This window comes from Lissotriton vulgaris, chromosome 5 (genome assembly GCF_964263255.1).
Source record: "Lissotriton vulgaris chromosome 5, aLisVul1.2, whole genome shotgun sequence".
NCBI classification, from domain to species: domain Eukaryota; kingdom Metazoa; phylum Chordata; class Amphibia; order Caudata; family Salamandridae; genus Lissotriton; species Lissotriton vulgaris.
Window position 1 is genome coordinate 1,266,010,711 of NC_141693.1, and position 21,751 is coordinate 1,266,032,461.

Consider the following 21,751-nt stretch of genomic DNA (forward strand, 5'->3'; position numbering starts at 1 on the left):
TTACGCCCTGACATTCTGGGCAGAGGGCATTTTGAGCCCAATGAAAGTCCAGTTGGCCTGAGGTTCATTCTGGATGGTAATGCCTAATGTGATTGTGGCATATTGTGTTTTATTGCATAATGTGTTTATGCTTGTGATGCCTATTGCATAATGTGTTTATGCTTAGGAGGTTTATGCACAATGTGTTTTCTGCCTAATTGTGATGCAGACACAATGTGTTTATGTATCCCATGCTAAAGCTGAATACAGTATTCAGCCAGTAGTTACTGGTCGTGCGTTATTTGTGTTACTAGTGTTTTCTAAAGGTTCTGACAGTGGCCCAATTAGCCCTGTCCTGTGTATATAAGCCCCTGTGAATATTGCCTAGTGCCAGTTGGCACAGCGTATATGTGTGATTATAATTCTAATGTGTTTTGGATAATATACAAATACAATTTGTGATATAAACTTGTGTGAAGTTTCTTTTGTAGTGTGCCTAGTGTGTTGCTGCTGTGTGTGTGTGTGTGAGTGTTGGGCAAATGCTTTACACATTGCCTCTGGGATAAGCCTGACTTCTTGTGCCAAGCTACCAAGGGGGTGAGCAGAGGTTATCTTCAGCGTGTAACTCCCTTGCCCTGACTAGAGTGGTGGTTTCTGCTTGGCTTAGGCGCTGTCCTGGCCAACCACAAATCCAATTTCTAACATATTGTAAGACCAAACTATGCCTCCTTTTGACCCTTTAACCGTTCACATTCCATCATATTATTTCCGGAAATTCCCCACCCACTGGATTCACCTTATCCCCCATTGTCCTTGTTCCAGATCAGATAACATCTGATACCACCAGTTATACTACATGAGGACAATTCTTTTTTAAACATGTTTACCCCTATGCTCCCCAGGACCACTCCTGCTCCCTCTCCACCCACACCACCCCCCTCCCAGGAAACCCTCCCTGACTACCTATTGGCAGGTGCCAATTTGAGCTGCTATCCACCGACACGCAGAATTATCCTATAGAAAGAAGAAAAACTTGTTCTTGCCACACATTTAAATGATAAATACCTTAACTAACTGCGAGATTTATTGAGAGCCAACAAATCATCTGCCTCCTCTGGTGTTTGTAAATGATACATTTTGTTAGCCCACATCACTTCAAGGACAAATACCTCAATATGCAAGCTCACATCAGTGCCACTATTAGGGGTGCCAACTTTCATCTTGACATCCTCGAGAAAATGAAACCTTTCCTTCCAACCGAAGACATACAGCCTGCAGTACAATTCCTGGTGATCTCACGTCTTGAATATGGTCTGGTGACCCTTGCGGGGCTTCCTAAAGAGAGCTTGGCCCCTCTCAGAGCCACTCTCAACACATCAGCCAGGCTCCTCATAGGCTCCAAAAAACATGATTACATTACACCTGACCTTTTGCAGATTAACTGGCTGTCTATTGAAGCGAGGGTTAATTTTAAAATAGCTTGCCTCACACATAAAGCCTTGCATTACAATACTCAGGCCTATCTGGTAAATAAGCTTGTTCTTTCTGGCTTGGGTCGAGACTTAAGAAGTACATCCACACTACTCTTGAAACCTCCCAAATTCAAAAAGAAAAGTAAGTACAAACGTGCTTTCTTCTGCCTTGGCCTAGAATTTGGAACGCTCTTCCTACTGAGATTAGAGACAATCATTCCACTGCCTACTTAAAGAAACATGCAAAAAGAACAATTGATGGACAGAATGCAGAACAATGTCATACATTCACCCCAGTACAGAGATCTGGGCCTAAATCCATCGTTTTTTGCTCACCATGCCATTCCAGTTTGGACCCAGTCAACTGTAAATCAGTCTTGACCCTGTGCCCAATGGGAACCGTCCAGCCTGAACTGCCAGGCAAGGCCCTCCCTGGACCGGAAAAAAGCATCCTAGGACCATTTTCGGGCTTTCAGCCCTCATCGGCCAGGATTCCTTGGCTCCAGTGGCACAGTGAGCCCAGGACCCACATCTGGGCATACCTCTGGGCATACCCGGCACACTTAGGGCAAGAAAGCAAAAGACACACAATTGACGGACAGAATGCTGAAAGTGTAAGCAGGTGAGGAGCACTTTTTTGTTGCAGTAGAGCATGTGGGGAGTGCTGGCCATTGCCACAACCTCTGGGACAACCATAGCATGTGGTAGGCGCTACAAATCAATTTTTGCCTGGCAGCTAGCATGTGTTGAGAGCTTATATCCCATTTTCTTTTTGAAAAGTGCCCCGCCCAGTATGAGCCCCAGCCCCACCCCTGCCCATCTTCGAGGCAGCCGCACCAGGAGGGGGCGGGCCCGTATCCGAAGCCTCAACGCCATAGAGGAGCCTGTGCTCTCTGGGCACCGAGGTTGACACCTTGAGGGGAAGAGCTAACCCAGACAGCATGTCTTTCTGGGGGCCTCATGCCGCACCAACAGTGCTGGTGCAATCTGAGGGGCCGTCATGAGGACGAACCAGTCAGCGCGGTCTCCGCAAGGGAGGCTGCACCAGCCCGCAGCAACCGGAGGGAGAAGCTTCCCTCACCACAGTGATGCTCAGTCCCGTCCCAGCCCTGCCCTTTGCTAGACGGAGCCTTGTTGGGGACATGAGCTTCCCACCGGGGATAGGAGGAAGACCGAGGTGATCGGTCTGCTGCTGCCTCACCAGGCTGATGTGTGCCCTACCCAACTTCAAGGCCAGTCAGCCGAGCGGGGAGGAAGCCTCGACAAGGTCCAGGCTGGCCTCATTGTTTGAGAAATTCATCCACATTTGTGAGTGAGGCACGGGCCAGGGGCCCAAACATGCAGATCAGCGCCTGCACACCATGACAGTGTGCCTAGGGGCTGATTAGCACTGAGGAGCTAAATCCCAAGGTAGGGATATTGGCAGTATTATTGCAGTTTTTTGGGTGTGCCATACCAGGATAACTCAACGGAGGCACCGAGCGCCGATTTGGAAACAGGCCGCATGTAGGGAGAACTTCCCAGACTACCTTATTTCTGAAAGTAGGAGCGCAGTTGCTGCTCTTAGGTCGAAGATGGCATGGCTGGATGAACTGGACTGTAGTATTTTATATGAACCTAAATACAGCTTGTTGGTTTCCTGCCCTAATATGATGTGTATGTTGTTTCACACCTGGCAATGAGGGGACTAGTATCCCTTTGCAGGAACTGCATAAATGTGCACAGTGATGGTGTAAGGTCATATTCATGTACATTGATAATGTTTTCAGGACGTGTGCAACCTACAGTGATTTACCTTATTGCACTAACTGTTGTGTTTTTGACAATTGCCTTAAGGCAAAGTGATTTATGACCTGTACATCTTATGGGTATTTACTTCAGTGCACTACATGTGATGTAATGACCATTGCCTTATGGCAAAATGATTTATGTGATGGTGGTCTAATGTGTTTTATGTAGAATACAAGAGATATTTGTATATATCTTTGTGGTGTGCCTAGCATGCCACTGGTGTGTGTGTATGTTGCACAAATGCTTTACACATTGCCTCTGGGATAGACCAGACTGCTCTGCCAAGCTACCAACGGGGTGAGCAGGAGTTATCTTGGGGGTGTAACTCTCTTACCCTGACTAGCATGGTGGGTTCCTCCTGGCTGAGGTGTATACCCTAACTAACCAGAAATCCCATTTCTAGCAATCTGCTTTCAGGGAGACCAATGATTAAGCAGGCTGCTTAAAGCAGGACAATGTTTGCAACATGGCAGCCCAATAATAAGAGTTAAAATAGGGATGTGACCATTCCCTCTGTTATATGAAAGCTGCAGAAAACAAATTACATTCTGGTGTTTCTGATAATTCCATATGAATTGGCCAATTATGGAATATATAATTCTTTAAAAAATGAGGTTGGGACCAGAAGTAGGATTGAGCAAAATAAATATAAAAACGTTGGTAATATTTTTAATATGTTGCACCTCCCCACCTATGTAAGGGGTAGTTTTTGTCATACACAAGTCCTCTATAGATGCTCATAATTCACAGCTAAGTTTTTTTCGACCCTACTTTTAATTTTGAACCCAAAATACGATGCTTCTTCTTCTCTTATGTTCTTTATAATGAATGATCATTTGAGTTTTAGTCGTGTTTAATTTATACCCAGAGACATATCCAAACTGTGAAGTTAGTAGATTCCGAGGTTAACCTTAAAACAGTTATTCTAGCTTTTTCTTATATATGTCCTATACATTTTGTGAGGAATTGCATATGCCTTATTTTGAAATGGCCCTTTCTGCAGGGTCATCCCCCAACTTTTTGCCTTCCTCCCCCCTATTTTGCTGAACTATTTTCTATTGGCTTCAAGACTCTTGCATCGGTTAGCAGCGGTAAAGTGCTCAGAGTGCATGTTCTCTCTCCTTCATATGTGGTAATATTGGCTAATATCCAATTGGCATATTAAATTTACTTTTTTGTCCCTTGTAAAGTGCACTGCAAGTCCCCAGGGCTTGTAAATCAAATGCTACTAGTGGGCCTGCAGCACTGATTGTGCCATCCACTTAAGTAGCCCTTTAAGAGGGCTAGCGCGCGATAGCTGGAGAGCTGCTGTGTCATTTTACCCTTCGTCCTGCTGATTGCGAGCAGCAGCGTTTATTTTATCTTTGGCCATTATGGTGACTCCTAACTAACCTGACTTCAAAGTTATTAGGTTACTTACCCTGCTTTCTCTTTACAGAGGCTACGCGGCCGGCTGAGGGCTGATGGTTGGGGCGGGCTTTCAGCGGCCGCGGGCGCCATCTTGGGTTGGGTTGGCTGGCGCATTGGATCTTTGCCACACCCCCCTCGTTACTCCTCTATTTAGGAGCAAGCATTTCCTTCTCCAAGCGATTGCGACGCTGCCCGGTGGCAGAGGGCTAGCACGCGATAGCTGGAGAGCTGCTGTGTCATTTTACCCTCGTCTTGCTGATTGCGAGCAGCGGCGTTTATTTTATCTTTGGCCATTATTGTAACTCCTAACTAACCTGACTTCAAACTTATTAGGTTACTTACCCTGCTTTCTCTTTACAGAGGCTACGTGGCCGGCTGAGGGCTGATTGTTGGGGCGGGCTTTCAGCGGCAACGGGCGCCATCTTGGGTTGGGTTGGCCGACGCATTGGATCTTTGCCACACCCCCCTCGTTACTCCTCTATTTAGGAACAAGCATTCCCTTCTCCCAGCAATTGTGACGCTGCCCGGTGGCAGAGGGCTAGCGCCCGATAGCTGGAGAGCTGCTGTGTCATTTTACCCTTCGTCCTGCTGATTGCGAGCAGCGGCGTTTATTTTATCTTTGGCCATTATTGTGACTCCTAACTAACCTGACTTCAAACTTATTAGGTTACTTACCCTGCTTTCTCTTTACAGAGGCTACGCGGCCGGCTGAGGGCTGATTGTTGGGGCGGGCTTTCAGCGGCCGCGGGCGCCATCTTGGGTTGGGTTGGCCGGCGCATTGGAACTTTGCCACACCCCCCTCGTTACTCCTCTATTTAGGAGCAAGCATTCCCTTCTCCCAGCGATTGCGACGCTGCCCGGTGGCAGAGGGCTAGCGCGCGATAGCTGGAGAGCTGCTGTGTCATTTTACCCTTCGTCCTGCTGATTGCGAGCAGCGGCGTTTATTTTATCTTTGGCCATTATTGTGACTCCTAACTAACCTGACTTCAAAGTTATTAGGTTACTTACCCTGCTTTCTCTTTACAGAGGCTACGCGGCCGGCTGAGGGCTGATTGTTGGGGCGGGCTTTCAGCGGCGGCGGGCGCCATCTTGGGTTGAGTTGGCCGGCGCATTGGATCTGTGCCACACCCCCCTCGTTACTCCTCTATTTAAACGGCCACTATGTGTCAGCGCAGCGGTCAAGCGCAGCAGGCGCTTCGTAGGCGCGCCGGAGTTGCGCCTGAGTTTAGCCCGTCTGCGCCCGTCCGCGGCCGGCCGGGCCAAGGGGCAGGGGATGCTAGTCATTTTATTTCATACTCATCTAGGCAACTCTTGGATTTTAATTCACCCTGCCATGTACCCTCATCATCCACCATGGGGAAGCTCACTGCTTGTGGTATCCTTCGCACATCCCCCTCCCCTCATGGCCCCCTCACTCCTCCGATAGTTCCACCAGAGAACCACGCTTCCATTCGGGTGTTATATCTAAATACCCGCTCAATGGTGAGACAGCAGACAGATATTTTTATCTTGTTGACACAGGAAAAACCTGACTTACTTTTGCTGACCGAGTCCTGGCTCACTGAGGACTCCCTTCCCGACATCCTGGCTGCCCTCCCTCCAGATTATTATATCCTCCACGGTGGCGGCTATCATCTCAAAACGATTCCATCTTATTTCTTCGTCCTCCTCTGCATTATCACAAGTAAAGAATCTGATCATTAGTCTGGGAACGGAAGCCGGGGCTTTCTCTTTCGCTCTGCTATATCGCCCTCCACGTTCTATGCCGGACTTCTCCGAGAATTTATGCAAACAGGTGACTGCTCTTCTGACCTCACACCCTAGCTTTGCCCTTTTCGGGGATTTTAATTACTGGTTTAATGATGCCAATGCAGGTGCACATGCCCCGGCACTATCTGAGACCCTGACAAGTCTGAACATGACTCAACATATTTCTTCACCTACTCACATCAAAGGTCACATATTAGATCATGTTTGGACTACAAATCTTACCATTTCTCAGCCTTCTATATTTCCATGCGCGTGGTCGGACCACCATATTATCGACACTACCATCACTCTTAGTGGGCGGACTAAGCCCCCCCTTATGGCAGGCGGTTCCTCGCGCAAATGGAACAACTACGATTCAAAGGGATTTTTAGCAACCCTGGCCACCACTCGCCCCATTATCGGCACCCATGTTGATGTTAATAGGATGGACACTGATATTGGTAGCTGGTTAAAAGGGGCCAGTGATCAATTTGCCCCATTAATTAAGTTCCCCTGCACCAGACATCCTAACGCCAACAGGTGGTTTTCTGACAACCTCAAGCAACTAAAACTTGAGGTCCGCCAATTGGAACGCACATGGAGACGGGATTACTCTAAGTCATCTAGACGGAGATACGTGGCAGTCCGCAGAGAATACAAATGAGCTATTCTCTCAGCTAAATCGGAGCATATCTCCGACAGAATCTTCTCTGCTACCAATAAATCTCGAGAAGTGTTCAAGATTATGAACGAGCTGGCCACTGACGATAGGACCCTCCCAGCCCAAACCCCGACTAAGGAGACTTGTGATGCCCTCAATCTCTTCTTCATTGAGAAGATCATTAAAATAAAAGACTCTTATCATTCCTATCCCACAGTCACCATTCCCTGATGTTTCCCCTGATAATCTTCTATCCCTCACTCAGCTCCCTATCATAGATCCTCCCGCTCTAGCGGAATTAGCTACTCGTGTAAGATCTGGCTCACCAAATGGCCATTGCCCTCCTTCAGTACTGCGGGACATCTGTCTTAAGCTACCAGAATGCATATTACCATTCCTGAATGCATCCCTCATCTCTGGCGCAGTCCCTAGCTCCTTCAAGGAAGCAATCCTCGTGCCGCTCTTGAAAAAACCAGGGGCGGACCCTGCCGAACTTTCTAATTACCGACCAATATCCCTACTGCCCTATTTGTCAAAACTTCTCGAAGCCTATGTCACCCAGTGCTTTTCCAACTTTATCGAGAGCTCTTGCTTCCTTGAGCCTAATCAGGCCGGCTTCAGGCCAGCCCATTCCACGGAAGCTGTTATCTTGGCAGTTATGGATACTTTGAGAGGGAATGCAGATGCAAAAAGACCTCAGGCCCTTGTGCTTCTGGACCTGTCGGCCGCATTCGACACGGTGGATCATGACATCCTTCTCCACCGTGTCGGACAGGCTGGCATTCAGGGCTCAGCTCTTAGGTGGGTCGAGTCATTCCTCACAGGCAGGTCACAAGCTGTACGTTTGGGTCCCTTCACTGCGCCGAAGTCTCCTACCACCTGCGGAGTCCCCCAAGGCTCCTCACTTTCCCCTTTATTATTTAACCTATACCTTCGCCCTTTAATTTGCTCTCTCCATAATTGGGATGTCACAGTCTTCAATTATGCGGATGATTTGCAGCTCGTCTTTCCACTTGATTCTCCACAGGCGGTCAACAACTTTCACGCCGTTATGACCCATATCCAACAATGGATGAATCAAAATCAATTAAAGCTCAACCCTGGAAAGACTGAGCTGCTCCTCCCTGGCTCAAGTGCTGCATACTGGGGCCTGCAGTTCTGCCCCCTCGATCTTGGTCCCCCCACACACCAGTCAAGGCAGTTAAGAGCTTGGGGGTGACGATCGACGCAGAGCTGTCACTTAAAGCTCAAGTGGGTGCCACGGTCTCTTCGTGCATGTTCCAGCTCCGAAAGATCCGGAAGATCAGGCACCTACTTCCACATGCGGCTCTGTGCCAGGTCGTCATGTCCCTTGTTCTCTATCGCCTCGACTTTTCTAACTCTCTCTATCACGCACTCCCCCGATGTCTTTTGTGTCGTCTCCAGGTCATGCAGAATCAGGCGGCCCGTCTTATCTTTAAGATCCCTAGGTGGCAATCTGCGAAGCCCTTGCTCCGCAAGCTCCACTGGCTTCCAGTTGAGGAGAGGGCAGCCTTTAAGACGGGCTGCATGGTTTTCAAATCTCTTCACTGCCCCTGCCCCACTTTTCTTAACTCCCTGATCACTCTGTATCGACCTGCACGTTCCCTCCGTTCAGTTCATCATCACCTACTTGTCACTCCCAAATTCAAAACCAATAAATTTGGGGGCGTCGTTTTTCTCTCCTTGCCCCTAAATTCTGGAACCCCCTTCCCCATCAAGTCCAGTGGTTCCCTTTTTCAGTTCAGGAAACTTCTCAAAACTTTTCTGTTCACTCTCTCTGGGTAATGTCTCCTTGTCACTCTACACATGCTCTGTCAGCAAGCGCCAGGAAACCTCTGGGTGTCAGTGCGCTCAAAAAGTGCCTCTTAACATAATATAACATAACTAAGTCTCAGGCCTGCCACTGCAGAGCCTGTGTGTGCAGTTGTAAACTGTCATTTCGACCTGGCAAAATAAACCTTCCTTTTTGATACATACAAGTCACTCCTTGGGTAGGCTCTAGACAGCCCAGAGGGCAGGGTGCAATGTATTTAAAAAGCAAGGCTTCTACTTCCAAGTTTTACATATCCTAGTAGAGAAAAACTCTCACATTTGTTTTCACTGCTGCAAGGCCAATATCTTCCATAGGATAAACTTGGGATTACCTTATTACATGCTATAAGTGTAATTTCCAATTGGAAGGAGATAACCTTTCAAGTCTGGTGTCTTTGGATTCCCAATTTAAAATTAAAATGTATGGTTACATTGATATTCTGAATATGCCACTGTTACCTGTTTACCAGCAGTCGCCGGTCCATAGGTAGAATGTTGTTCCTGACTGGATTTCTTTCTTTTCTGTATATATAAATGAATACGGACATCATGACCTTTTTTGTCTAGCCTGTCAGACAAGCAAGGGGCACATACATGATTGACATACCTTACGGGATCGATTCTGTGATCCTTCGGTTTCGTCAATTTTGTTTTATTTTCAAGTCTAGTGTGTTCATTACAGCCTGAAATTAATAAAAGATGCGTTTTAGGCAATTTTATGCGGAAAGACGAGAGAGAAAGGCGCCCGTTGCTCTATTCGGCATACCTGCTTAGGATCAGTTCTTGCTTTGGCTGTTTGCGTTGTGTTTTCATGAGTGACATGAATTTAGTGTAGTTGGAAGCTAAACACTCACCAGTAAGGCAGCTAAAACAAGCTTTGCTTTATACACTTTCAGATACATCGTATAAAGACAGAGCCCTGAGGAGAATCCGTTGAGTTGACATACCGGATTCGAAACGCGTTGGCGTAAAAGAGTTTAGACAATAATCTGTTAATAGACTAAAGGAATTTATTTAGAGTCTATTTTTTGTATAGTTAATTACATTAAGTTGTAGTTTACTAATTTATGACTGCAATCAATTGTCTATTCTAAACTTTGAGTTCATATCGCGACTCATGTCTTTGCGTAAATATGAATGTTTAATTGTGTATATATCAAAGCAAGTAATTTTGTATATACGATTTGTTATTTGTATGTTTTTGTGTTGTAAATATTTGTCAGTGAGTATGAACCATACAAAATACGATCAGGTGTCTTTTTCATACATAAAACATAAAAAAAAAGTAAGAAAATTAAATATTTAAAAGGGTTATAGCAATATACCCGGATCAACCAAGAAGTCTCACTTGGTTTTTCTCCTCAAAAATAGAGGATCCAGAGCAATTGTGTAATTGGCATTCTGTTTTTTCTAAGTTTATCCAATGGTCCAGCCAGCCTCACGTCCCAGGACCTGACTCCCCCATTCTCTAACGTTAGAGCGGGACACCCCCGCGAGAGTTCCAAGGGCACACGATTAAGTCAAGCTGCTTGTTGGCGTTTGTAAGATCAAATCAAGGAGGGATAATTTATCCTTCCAAAAAGGAATGGCTGAGAAGGACACCTTATCGTTCAGTGAAGAACGGATACGAAGTCTTATTGCTTCCTCTGCATTTTCCAGTGTCGCTCTGAGCTCTTCTGCCCAACAGCAGAATGAGTCGGATAAATTAATAAGGCTGAGTAAAAAACATTTAAGGAAAGAACTACATGGGCACTTTTTACTAAAACATTTGAGAGGTGGGACTATTCCCTGGGGGCTACAGGTGAAGAATGTCCCTGTGATATTCACTGAGGACACTGAATACAGAAAGGGATTCAGTTGCATTAACACGAAATGTAGTAGGGACCTGATGGTGCGCACTAAAGAAACTGCACAGAGACTCAGTATAAAGGAACTAGAAGAAATAGAAACACTAACCCAGGCCATCAAAGATAGTCCAACAATATCCGATGCCAGAGCGCTACTAGAAAAAATAGAGAAGGAGATCTTGGCATTTAAAGACAATACACTCAATAACGAAATTGCACAGTACGAGAGAGATTCAAAGGCGTTCACGCTTGAAAAAGCATATCCGTTTTTGAAAGACGAGTATTATACTCAGGCAGAGTCAAGGGGGGCATTACGCAACTACCAGGGCATGTCCCGTTACAGGTTCAAAACTTTTTCCGAAACCTCGTCATCATCTGATTCATCGGGCTCTGACATACGTGGGAATCAAAATAAAAAGCAGGTGTCTTTTTTAGAGAAGGATCAGCAAGGAAAGACCAGATTCAAGGTACCATGGGAAATGCGGACAAGGAGGAATTTCTACAAATCAAAAAGGCACCATCAGCAATAGTTAATCTACCCCCTAAAATACTAACAAAAGACGAGGAATCTGTATTAAATCTAGGATTAAAATGTGTTCCCCGCCAGCAAACAGATTTTACCCAAATGAATCTTGAGCCTATAGAATTTTGTCGCAAAATTCGACTCAGGGCTTTTTTTGCTAACCAGCCACCTATGATGGAAAAAGAAACGACTGGGTTACGTAATAAATCAACCTTTATACCTAGCCAAAAAATTCCAAAACAGATCTATGCCTTTGAACAAATCATGCTATCCTCAATAGACAAATTAGAAAAAACTAAAAAAAAATTCCAACAAAATAAAAGCAAGGGACAAAGAAGTGCATTACAGAACTTCAGGAATGACCAGTCAATAGTTGTCAAGCAGGCCGACAAAGGCGGAGCTGTAGTCCTTTGGCCAAGAGAACAATATCTTGCTGAAGCAAACACACAGGTGAACAACAAAGTCTGGTACAGAATCCTACAGGAAGATCCTGTGAAAAGCATTCAGGGATTGATAGCTGACACGGTGAAAACAGGACTAGAGGAAGGATATGTGGGTGTGAGAGAAGGTGAATTCCTAATTAAAAAATACCCCAGGACCCCCATCCTGTACTTCCTCCCCAAGATCCATAAAAATTTGAATGAGCCGCCAGGACGACCCATTGTATCTGGGTGCGACTCCTGCCTTGAACCACTTGCGAAATATGTGGACTTCTTTTTGAAGCCTTTCGTAAGTTGTGTCAAATCATACCTCAGAGACACAATGGACTGCCTAGTAAAAGTAGAAGGGACTGAATTTAACCCAGCGTCACAATTACTTGTGACAATGAACGTCACGTCCCTTTATACCCAGATCCCCCAAGGAGAGGCACTGGAAGTAATTGAGCTTTATCTAGAAGCTGGCGTTAGACCACATCGGGTTCCCACCAGTTTTATTCTTAAACTGGCAGAAATAGCGTTGCGGAAAAACTACTTCCGATTCAACGAGCAATTCTTTATGCAGACCAAAGGTACTGCTATGGGATGCCCTTATGCTCCTGAGATGGCTATATTGTATATGGCTGAATATGAGAAAAATTTCATTGAAAAGGATAATCCGCACTGCAGTCACATCAAGCAGTGGTTACGGTATATCGACGACGTGTGGCTCCTGTGGCAGGGGAGCCACATGGAGTTGATTGAGTTCCACGGATGGCTTAATTCCAAACATCCAGATATCAAATTCTCAATGGAGTATAGTGACACTAGAATGACGTTCCTGGATGTGGAAATCACATGTTTAGATGGAAGGTTAGTCTCTTCTCTGCACAGAAAGCACTCTGATAAAAATACAATGCTGCACCACCAAAGTGATCACCCCAGGAACCTGAAGGCCAATTTACCTTATGGCCAATTGCTCCGTATCAGGAGAAACTGTACGGAGCTGTCAGAATATGAAAGGCATGCTGACACATTCTGTCACGAATTGGAAAGCAGAGGATATCCTAAAAAATTGTTGAAAAACTAATTTAAGCAGGCACGATGTACACCACGTGAATGCTTGCTACAGACTAAATCAAAGGCAGAATTGGACCGGCTGGTCTGTGTCACCACATTTGGGCCTGACACTAATAAACTGAGACAGACTGTGCTAAAAAACTGGCACTTTTGAAAATTTGGAATGTCCTTTCCCCCGTCCGCTGTTTGCGTACCGGAAAAACAGAAGTATTGGACAACAAATTGTACGGGCCGACATAGCATTACCTAAACCCAAGAGTGACCTATTGTCGCAATGGGTGTAGGAGAGTAGGGTCTGCTATCCTATGGTCACCCCAAATTTTTACTTTTTGCTTCACTGGTTTATGACTTAATGTGGCTGTGGGCCTGCTAATCAGACCCACAGCCTGCTGTTCTCTCTCTAAATTACTGCCAATGCACTTTAGGTGCATTATGAATTGGAACTGGTTCACCTTATTAGCCCCTGTAGTAGTGTACCCTAGGTACCCAGGGCATAGGTGTTTCCAAGGCCTACCAGGGGCTGAAGCATGTATTGTGCCACCCCTGGCCTGGCCTCAATATTTGACACAACTGGCTGATCACTCAGCTGGGGTAAGTTGGTGTAATCACCTCTTACTTAGGTACAGTATGCCTGTGCCTAACCCTAAACTGGACACATATGTTCCTATCAGTCTCTCCTATGGAAGGCCTCATCAATCCTGGAGGCAGAGTGCTTGGAAATATGTGAGATGGTGCTCTAGCATGAGCTGAGCCTGTCTGCAGCTGTCGGGAACCACTCCCTAAGCTGTTCCGGGATATTGCCATACCATATACTCTTAAGTGCATTATAATCCTCGCGGTTAAATGCTATCTTTGGTTTGGCTTTATCAAAACATGTCGAGTAAGGTGTCATACGAATTGGAATACTATCCCCTCGACAGTTCTGTCGACGGGGATAGCATTCCACCCTTCTAGAGGGACACGACATGTGTGTAACCTTAACCCCGGTTAAAGTTAACCCGAGCCTCAGCATCACAAAATGGATGCTGCCACCACAGACACGAGTCTGGCCTCCTGCTGCTGACCGAAACTCGGCAGATGGTGGCCTGGACAAAGGGTTTCCTGCCTTGGGAGGTGCGAGCACCACCCCAGACAGGGTTTTGTGTATTGGGTAGGACAGGGCTGAATAGAATCAGACATGCCTGGGGCACACAAGGTGTCCCCGTGCATAGGCCAGTCCAAACCGGTCCTGGGACTTTCCAGACCCAGGCTTGGCGTGGAACTGGACAAAGGAAAGGGGGTGTAACCTCCCCCCCTTCCTGGTTCCTCCCAGAGGAGGGACCTAGTAGGTGATCCACCCCTCAGATTGGGAATAAGAGTGGGAGCAGTGCCATTGCACAGCAGATCATCCTGAATCAACTTGAAACTAAGAAGACGACTGGACTTCGACATTCTGCTGCTCAGAAGACTGAAGAGAATCTCCCTTGTGGCCTAGGAGTGGCCACCCTGTGAACACAGGTACCAACCAGCAACTCGACGTCTGCTTTGCCGCCGCCTCCCGCCGGAGCCCGAGCCCAGAGCCCGACAAGAACCAGACTCCCAGACCTCTCAGAGCCCGATCCACAATCCCTGCAAAGAAGGGACCCGTGGAGGCACCGAGTGACGTGGGACCGGACCTCTTGGAAGACACTCGAAAAGCTGACTGCGCAGCTTCTGAGGTATCCTCGACCTTGTGCTTTGGGGACTGAGAACCCCCTCCACCGAGCAGCCCTTGCACCGAAGATCAGCCCTCCAGCATCTCCACGATCTGCGTGGGGCCCTTTTGCATTGTGCCACTCGACGCGCCATCCCGGCCACTAGCCACGTGGTCAGCGGCCATCTTGGCGACGAAACCGACAATTTACACAGCAGGTCTGGTTGCTCCAGACCTACCCAAGCACCTGTGAAAAGGAGCACTCGCTCTGACCTTGCTGGTCCGAGTGTTAAGCATCTTTCAATTTCTGCGTGGCTTGCATTAGCCAAGGCCTGTTTGCTTCGATCAAGTTGCCGACACCGCCAACAGCGAGAAGCCTGCGTGGGACAGCTCGTGACCGACTCCTGGACGTCCTCGACCCCCGGTGTCCACGTGGCTGCAGAGAGAAGCTACCTGACAACGCCTGTTTGCACCCGACATCGCCTGGTTCCAATCTGGTTCCACGGTAGTCACTGGCTAGTGACTTTGAACATTGTCCCCTCTGCTTTCAGGTCTTCACATCTTCAGATCCACCCTTGGATCCACCGGAACTCTTCACATCGAGCCGCCTGCAGCATCTTCAGCTCCAAGCACCATCGACCAGCGTGACGAAACCTGACACTACTTCGACCCTGTGCACCCGCTTCCTGTGGGTGAGGTAACTCAGCTCCGCCGGTGTTCCTACACTGGTACACATCTCAAGGGCCTGTGTCTTAAGTTTCAGCTCCCTAGGTCACTCGGAAGGTTCCTAACTTTCTAACTTTGTACTTTTTACGCACCATAGACTTTGCATTGGAAAGTGCGTGCACTTTGAAGACTGCACCCGAGTCCCGCGGGCCTTTCCCGACTTAGTCACTGCTAGTCTCGAATAGCTCCAGCGATTCCCAAGGCCCTAGGCCTGTTCCCTTTCCTATTGGTATCTCTTATACCACTTTATTAGTATATGGTTTAGGTGGCCCCTAGGGCTCATCCATATTGTGCAACTTTTGTGTATTTTAAACTGTCTTGTGATTTAACGCTTGTGCTTCTGTGCTCATAAAGAGTCCAGGGGATTTTATAGTTAATAAATCAATATATATTTTCAATATGTATCTGTGTGGTGTCCCTTTCATTTGGTATTCAAGGGGGTTGTGTATGGTATTACAGCTGGCTTCACATGCCTTTCAGAGTTTAGCCTAAGACTGCTTTGTCCACGTTACCACTAGGATAACTGGTCTACAAGGTTGAATTACAGCCATCATCATAAGGGTTGCTTGGCATGGTACAAAGTGATCACTAAGAATTAGTGAGCATTATATACCAGGCCAACTTCTCACAATGGGGACTAAAACCCATTGAGGGACACCATAAGTGTGGGTCTTGTGCGGCTTGTGGGACTACTGTAGAAGGGAAGGAATTTCAACATGGGAACACTAAGTGGAAACATTTGAGTTTCTCAAACTGTAAAACACGCAATGTGGTGTACGTAGTCATCTGCCCATGTGACAAAATTTACATAGGCAAGACAACACAGCAAGTAAATATGCGCATAACGCAACATAAATCAAGACTGAAGAACAAGGTGCTAACCGCCCCTATGGTGGAACACTTTATTGAAAACAAACACACTGAGAATGACCTAAAATGGTCAATTCTGTATGTATTACAACAGTCTAGACCCATGGATCATGATAAAATTCTACTGCAAAAGGAGGCGTATCTGATACTTAAATTTAACAGTGCATTAACTGGCCTCAATTCGTTATCCAAAATATCCAGACTGTAAACCACATCCATTGGAATGCTTTCATGCAAATGAGATAACACCCATGCGCATATTGTAAATAACCACGGATACGTTTTCAACCCAAACGGAATTCACCTTCTGCACACATTCAAAAATATCTTCCTTTAGATACCATACTGCAAAGTTAGATACCCCAGTGTAGTTGGAAGCTAAACACTCACCAGTAAGGCAGCTAAAACAAGCTTTACTTTATACACTTTCAGATACATCGTATAAAGACAGAGCCTTGAGGAGAATCCGTTGAGTTGACATACCGGATTCGAAACGCGTTGGCGTAAAAGAGATTAGACATTAATCTGTTAATAGATTAAAGGAATTAATTTAGAGTCTATTTTTTGTATAGTTAATTACATTAAGTTGTAGTTTACTAATTTATGACTGCAATCAATTGTCTATTCTAAACTTTGAGTTCATATCGCGACTCTTGTCTTCGCGTAAATATGAATGTTTAATTGTGTATATATCAAAGCAAGTAATTTTGTATATACGATTTGTTATTTGTATGTTTTTGTGTTGTAAATAATTGGCAGTGAGTATGAACCATACAAAATACGATAAGGTGTCTTTTTCATACATAAAACATTAAAAAAAGTAAAAAAATTAAATAATAAAAGGGTTATAGCAATATACCCGGATCAACCAAGAAGTCTCACTTGGTTTTTCTCCTCAAAAATAGAGGATCCAGAGCAATTGTGTAGTTGACTTATAGCAAGTTGGCATTTTCTTGCTTTAGCCATTTTGTGCCTGCAGCCTGTGTCTGATCACATGACTGGGTGTGGTTGGTAGCTGCGCTTTGTGTATTCTACAGCTAGTCACAATAGCTTAGGTGTGTCTCAATTGGCATTCCCTGGCAGGATGGCAAAGAGGAGCTGGGCACAGCCTCACTTACACCTGAATAGGCTATGCCCTGTCCACACTCAAATGGCTGCTACCCCCTTGTAGTAAGTCTGGAGCCAGGGCAGAAAGGAGGGCCTCTATGCACTTTAAAGGCATGTCTTTGAAGTCTCCCCCACTTCAAGGGCACCACTGTGTATAAGTTGTACACCTCAGCCACCACCACTTCCGTACACCTCTGGACTTGTGGATACTATGCCCAGAAGAAGGACTGCTACGCTGCTAAACAACTGTCACTCTGCTTGACTCCTACTTTGCTGTGCTTACATGCCTGCTGCCCTCTTGCCTCAGAGTGAGAACGACTGAACCTGCATCTCTCCAACCCAGAACAAATGTGACTCCAAGGGCTTGCTAGCCCGCCTCCTGTCTGAAGTGTCAGGGACATAAAGGACTTCCAACTCATTTGCTACAGCACCTCTGCCATCTGAGAGTCTTGCCCTGCCAAGTGATGATAATCCAGTCCTGGGTCCTTGGAAGTGGGTATAAAGTGCTGCAACTGCCAAAATCCATGCAGCATCGTCATTGCGCTGCTCGGAACTGGGCACTTCTCCATCGACACAGACGCACCCCTGTTGCGGCAAGGATCAAGTACATCGCAGAATTCAGGCAATGCAGGTGGAGGCGAGCGGGAGGAATGCAGAAAGCGCAGCAGAACGTGCCATCAATGAAGCAACCTGCAGGGGAAACAAAAGCAGAACATTTTTCAAAAAGTGCATGAGTCTTGAATACTGCTGTCGGGTGGTCTGTTCCTGGTTTAGTGGTGAGTGGAACGCTGAGACCCATTTGTCACTCCGTGGCCCCTTTTAGAGCGGTGCTAGGCATGGAAACAGGAAACGAGACCCTGGAAGCATTTACGTTGCTTCCGGGGAACGGCACACCGCAAGGCCCAATCCCCACTGTTCTTGCTGTATGGTGGCAGCAGCGATGTCACACACTGCCAGCCCCACATTTAGACTGGCCCCAGGGTGACCGCCGTAGGGGAGCTCTTGGCAAATGTAGCATTTTGACAGTAAGTCACAGTTCAGCATTTAAAAACGTATAATTGCACCATGTTAGGACTATCCCCTATTATGAATATTATTAAACTCTTTTTGGCCTAATCTCATCGGAGGTGGCAGAACAAACTAGTTACCTAAACAATGGAAAGACAAAGATGAACGGTCCAACCTGTGAACAGGAAAAGTCTTCGAAAGTACCTAAAGACCAGCTTCGGAGTTATTCTAAAACACGTCATTACAAATTAAACTGTGCAAATTATGCTGTGTGCAGTCTCACATGATAACTATAAACACAATGAATATTATGCAGCAGAAGCCATGTTAATCCAAGATGGAGCCGAGGCCTAGTTGAGCACAGGCGAGAAAAGCACAGCTTTATACATCTCAGGATTTTCGTTTAATTTGCAACAGATTTGTATTAATATGCACATATGATTTTTTTTATTTTTAATAACTTCGACAAAATCGAGTGGAACTATTGTGAATGGGAGTTTGCCTTGTGATGTTGTATATGATGTTTATATAAGGCTACATGCTTCAAATAAATGTTACAATATAGACAAAATAAACTAACCATGGTACGTTAATACTGTGATTTAGGCCAATTTTTCTTTTACTCTTCATGCATGTACAGACGTATACACTCCATGGATTAGCTTAGAAGAGTTAATGTTGCTTTTTCAAATGTGACTCTTCTGCACTTCTTTGTTGTGTTGTTTGTGAGGGCTAAATGTGTGTTACATTGAGGTTTTGTTTCGCATTCTGCCTCTGGTCACTGTGCTAGTCTTTGTGGAACGTTATGTTGTGATGTCATGATGTCTCAGTGTTCTATGTCCTTGGTTGGAGCTGGAGTCGGGTTCGTGACAAGAAGCTAAGATGATAACATCCATGGCTCCTCTGGGGTCACCCCTTCCTCGGTACTCAGAACCCCTCAGGTACAGTATGTACCCAGACACAACAGAGCTCACTTTACCAACACAATTTGCAAAACCGCTAATCAGACAGTTTGTATGTAGTCAGAATGCGCATGCTAGTGATGGAAGCATAGCCATACTTGTGATGCTTTAGAATGTGGTTCACTTCTGTGGCGGGGCATTTAGAGCTTTACTGTTCTAAATTTTAATCCACTTTTCTTTTTCAAAGAAAAAAATCAAAGTGAACAAGTTAATAGCTTTGTCAAAAAACACTGAACCTTTGTTACATGTTCTGTGTTTTTGTGTCTGTTTTTCCAGCCCCAAGATGATTGCTGGGATCGCCTCTGCAGCATCGCTCTTTTTTTTAATCATGGTGATAGTGATCAGCTGTTTCTTGTGCTCCTGCTGCTATCTGTATCGGAGGAGGGCGTCGATGAGGACCCCATATCTCGGTAAGGGAAGAATACATGATTTTGGTCTGAAGAGGAATTTCTGCTAAAATAACCACAACTCACCTGCAAGCAGATTGTGTCTACGTTGCATCCCTGTTCCAATTGCTGTCCGCCAGGCACTAAAAGTGAAGGAAATAGGCCTCGGCATTTTACACAGAGTTTTTTTAATGTTGTTAGTGGCATTGCTTGGCTTGAGTTTATGCCACTTTGAAACTGACAAATGCCGTTAATTCATTAGCCATATGTCTCCCAGTTTACTACAACTCAGTATTTTTCTCAGTAAACTATGAAAACTCCCTACTTCTATTGCCCATATTGAATACAGTTCAGAGATGCTCCACTTACCTAGTGGTACACCTTAGAACCACTAGAGTCAAGCTAGCCGGGCTGATGAGAGGTGTTACCTCGAAACTGGTCCGGTCTTCGGATGCTTGATTCCGTTCTGGGAAGGACATGGCTTTTGTAGTTCGGACTGGACTGTTCCCATGGGGCACAGGGTCAGAGCTGATTTGCATATCGCCATTGTCTAACCCAGGGTGGTGTGGAGTGCAAAAAAACGATGGATTTGGGCCCAGATCTTTGGACTGGGATGAATGTGTGACATTGATCCACATTCGGTCCATCACCTGTTTTGTTTGCATATTCCGCCATAAGTGCACTGGGGATGCTCAGACGTGGGTCCCAGGCACTCCACACCACTGGAGTCAAGCTAGCCGGGCTGATGAGAGGTGTTACCTCGAAACTGGTCCGGTCCTCGGATGCTTGATTCCGTTCTGGGAAGGACATGGCTTTTGTAGTTCGGACTGGACTGTTCCCATGGGGCACAGGGTCAGAGCTGATTTGATTATCGCCATTGTCTAACCCAGGGTGGTGTGGAGTGCAAAAAAACGATGGATTTGGGCCCAGATCTTTGGACTGGGATGAATGTGTGACATTGATCCACATTCGGTCCATCACCTGTTTTGTTTGCATATTCCGCCATAAGTGCACTGGGGATGCTCAGACGTGGGTCCCAGGCACTCCACACCACTGGAGTCAAGCTAGCCGGGCTGATGAGAGGTGTTACCTCGAAACTGGTCCGGTCCTCGGATGCTTGATTCCGTTCTGGGAAGGACATGGCTTTTGTAGTTCGGACTGGACTGTTCCCATGGGGCACAGGGTCAGAGCTGATTTGCATATCGCCATTGTCTAACCCAGGGTGGTGTGGAGTGCAAAAAAACGATGGATTTGGGCCCAGATCTTTGGACTGGGATGAATGTGTGACATTGATCCACATTCGGTCCATCACCTGTTTTGTTTGCATATTCCGCCATAAGTGCACTGGGGATGCTCAGACGTGGGTCCCAGGCACTCCACACCACTGGAGTCAAGCTAGCCGGGCTGATGAGAGGTGTTACCTCGAAACTGGTCCGGTCCTCGGATGCTTGATTCCGTTCTGGGAAGGACATGGCTTTTGTAGTTCGGACTGGACTGTTCCCATGGGGCACAGGGTCAGAGCTGATTTGATTATCGCCATTGTCTAACCCAGGGTGGTGTGGAGTGCAAAAAAACGATGGATTTGGGCCCAGATCTTTGGACTGGGATGAATGTGTGACATTGATCCACATTCGGTCCATCACCTGTTTTGTTTGCATATTCCGCCATAAGTGCACTGGGGATGCTCAGACGTGGGTCCCAGGCACTCCACACCACTGGAGTCAAGCTAGCCGGGCTGATGAGAGGTGTTACCTCGAAACTGGTCCGGTCCTCGGATGCTTGATTCCGTTCTGGGAAGGACATGGCTTTTGTAGTTCGGACTGGACTGTTCCCATGGGGCACAGGGTCAGAGCTGATTTGCATATCGCCATTGTCTAACCCAGGGTGGTGTGGAGTGCAAAAAAACGATGGATTTGGGCCCAGATCTTTGGACTGGGATGAATGTGTGACATTGATCCACATTCGGTCCATCACCTGTTTTGTTTGCATATTCCGCCATAAGTGCACTGGGGATGCTCAGACGTGGGTCCCAGGCACTCCACACCACTGGAGTCAAGCTAGCCGGGCTGATGAGAGGTGTTACCTCGAAACTGGTCCGGTCCTCGGATGCTTGATTCCGTTCTGGGAAGGACATGGCTTTTGTAGTTCGGACTGGACTGTTCCCATGGGGCACAGGGTCAGAGCTGATTTGCATATCGCCATTGTCTAACCCAGGGTGGTGTGGAGTGCAAAAAAACGATGGATTTGGGCCCAGATCTT

The 21,751-nt window shown here is 46.4% G+C and overlaps 1 protein-coding gene across 2 annotated transcripts in view; it reads left to right on the forward strand.

Moving 5' to 3' along the window:
• SHISA4 (shisa family member 4) overlaps positions 1 to 21,751 on the forward strand; it is a 772,640-nt gene that overhangs the window by 237,242 nt on the left and 513,647 nt on the right. For both annotated transcript variants that reach the window (XM_086923109.1, XM_086923110.1), the window contains exon 3: positions 19,383 to 19,516. In XM_086923109.1, coding sequence (XP_086779235.1) covers positions 19,383 to 19,516 — 134 coding nt within the window. The remainder of the gene's footprint in view (positions 1 to 19,382; positions 19,517 to 21,751) is intronic.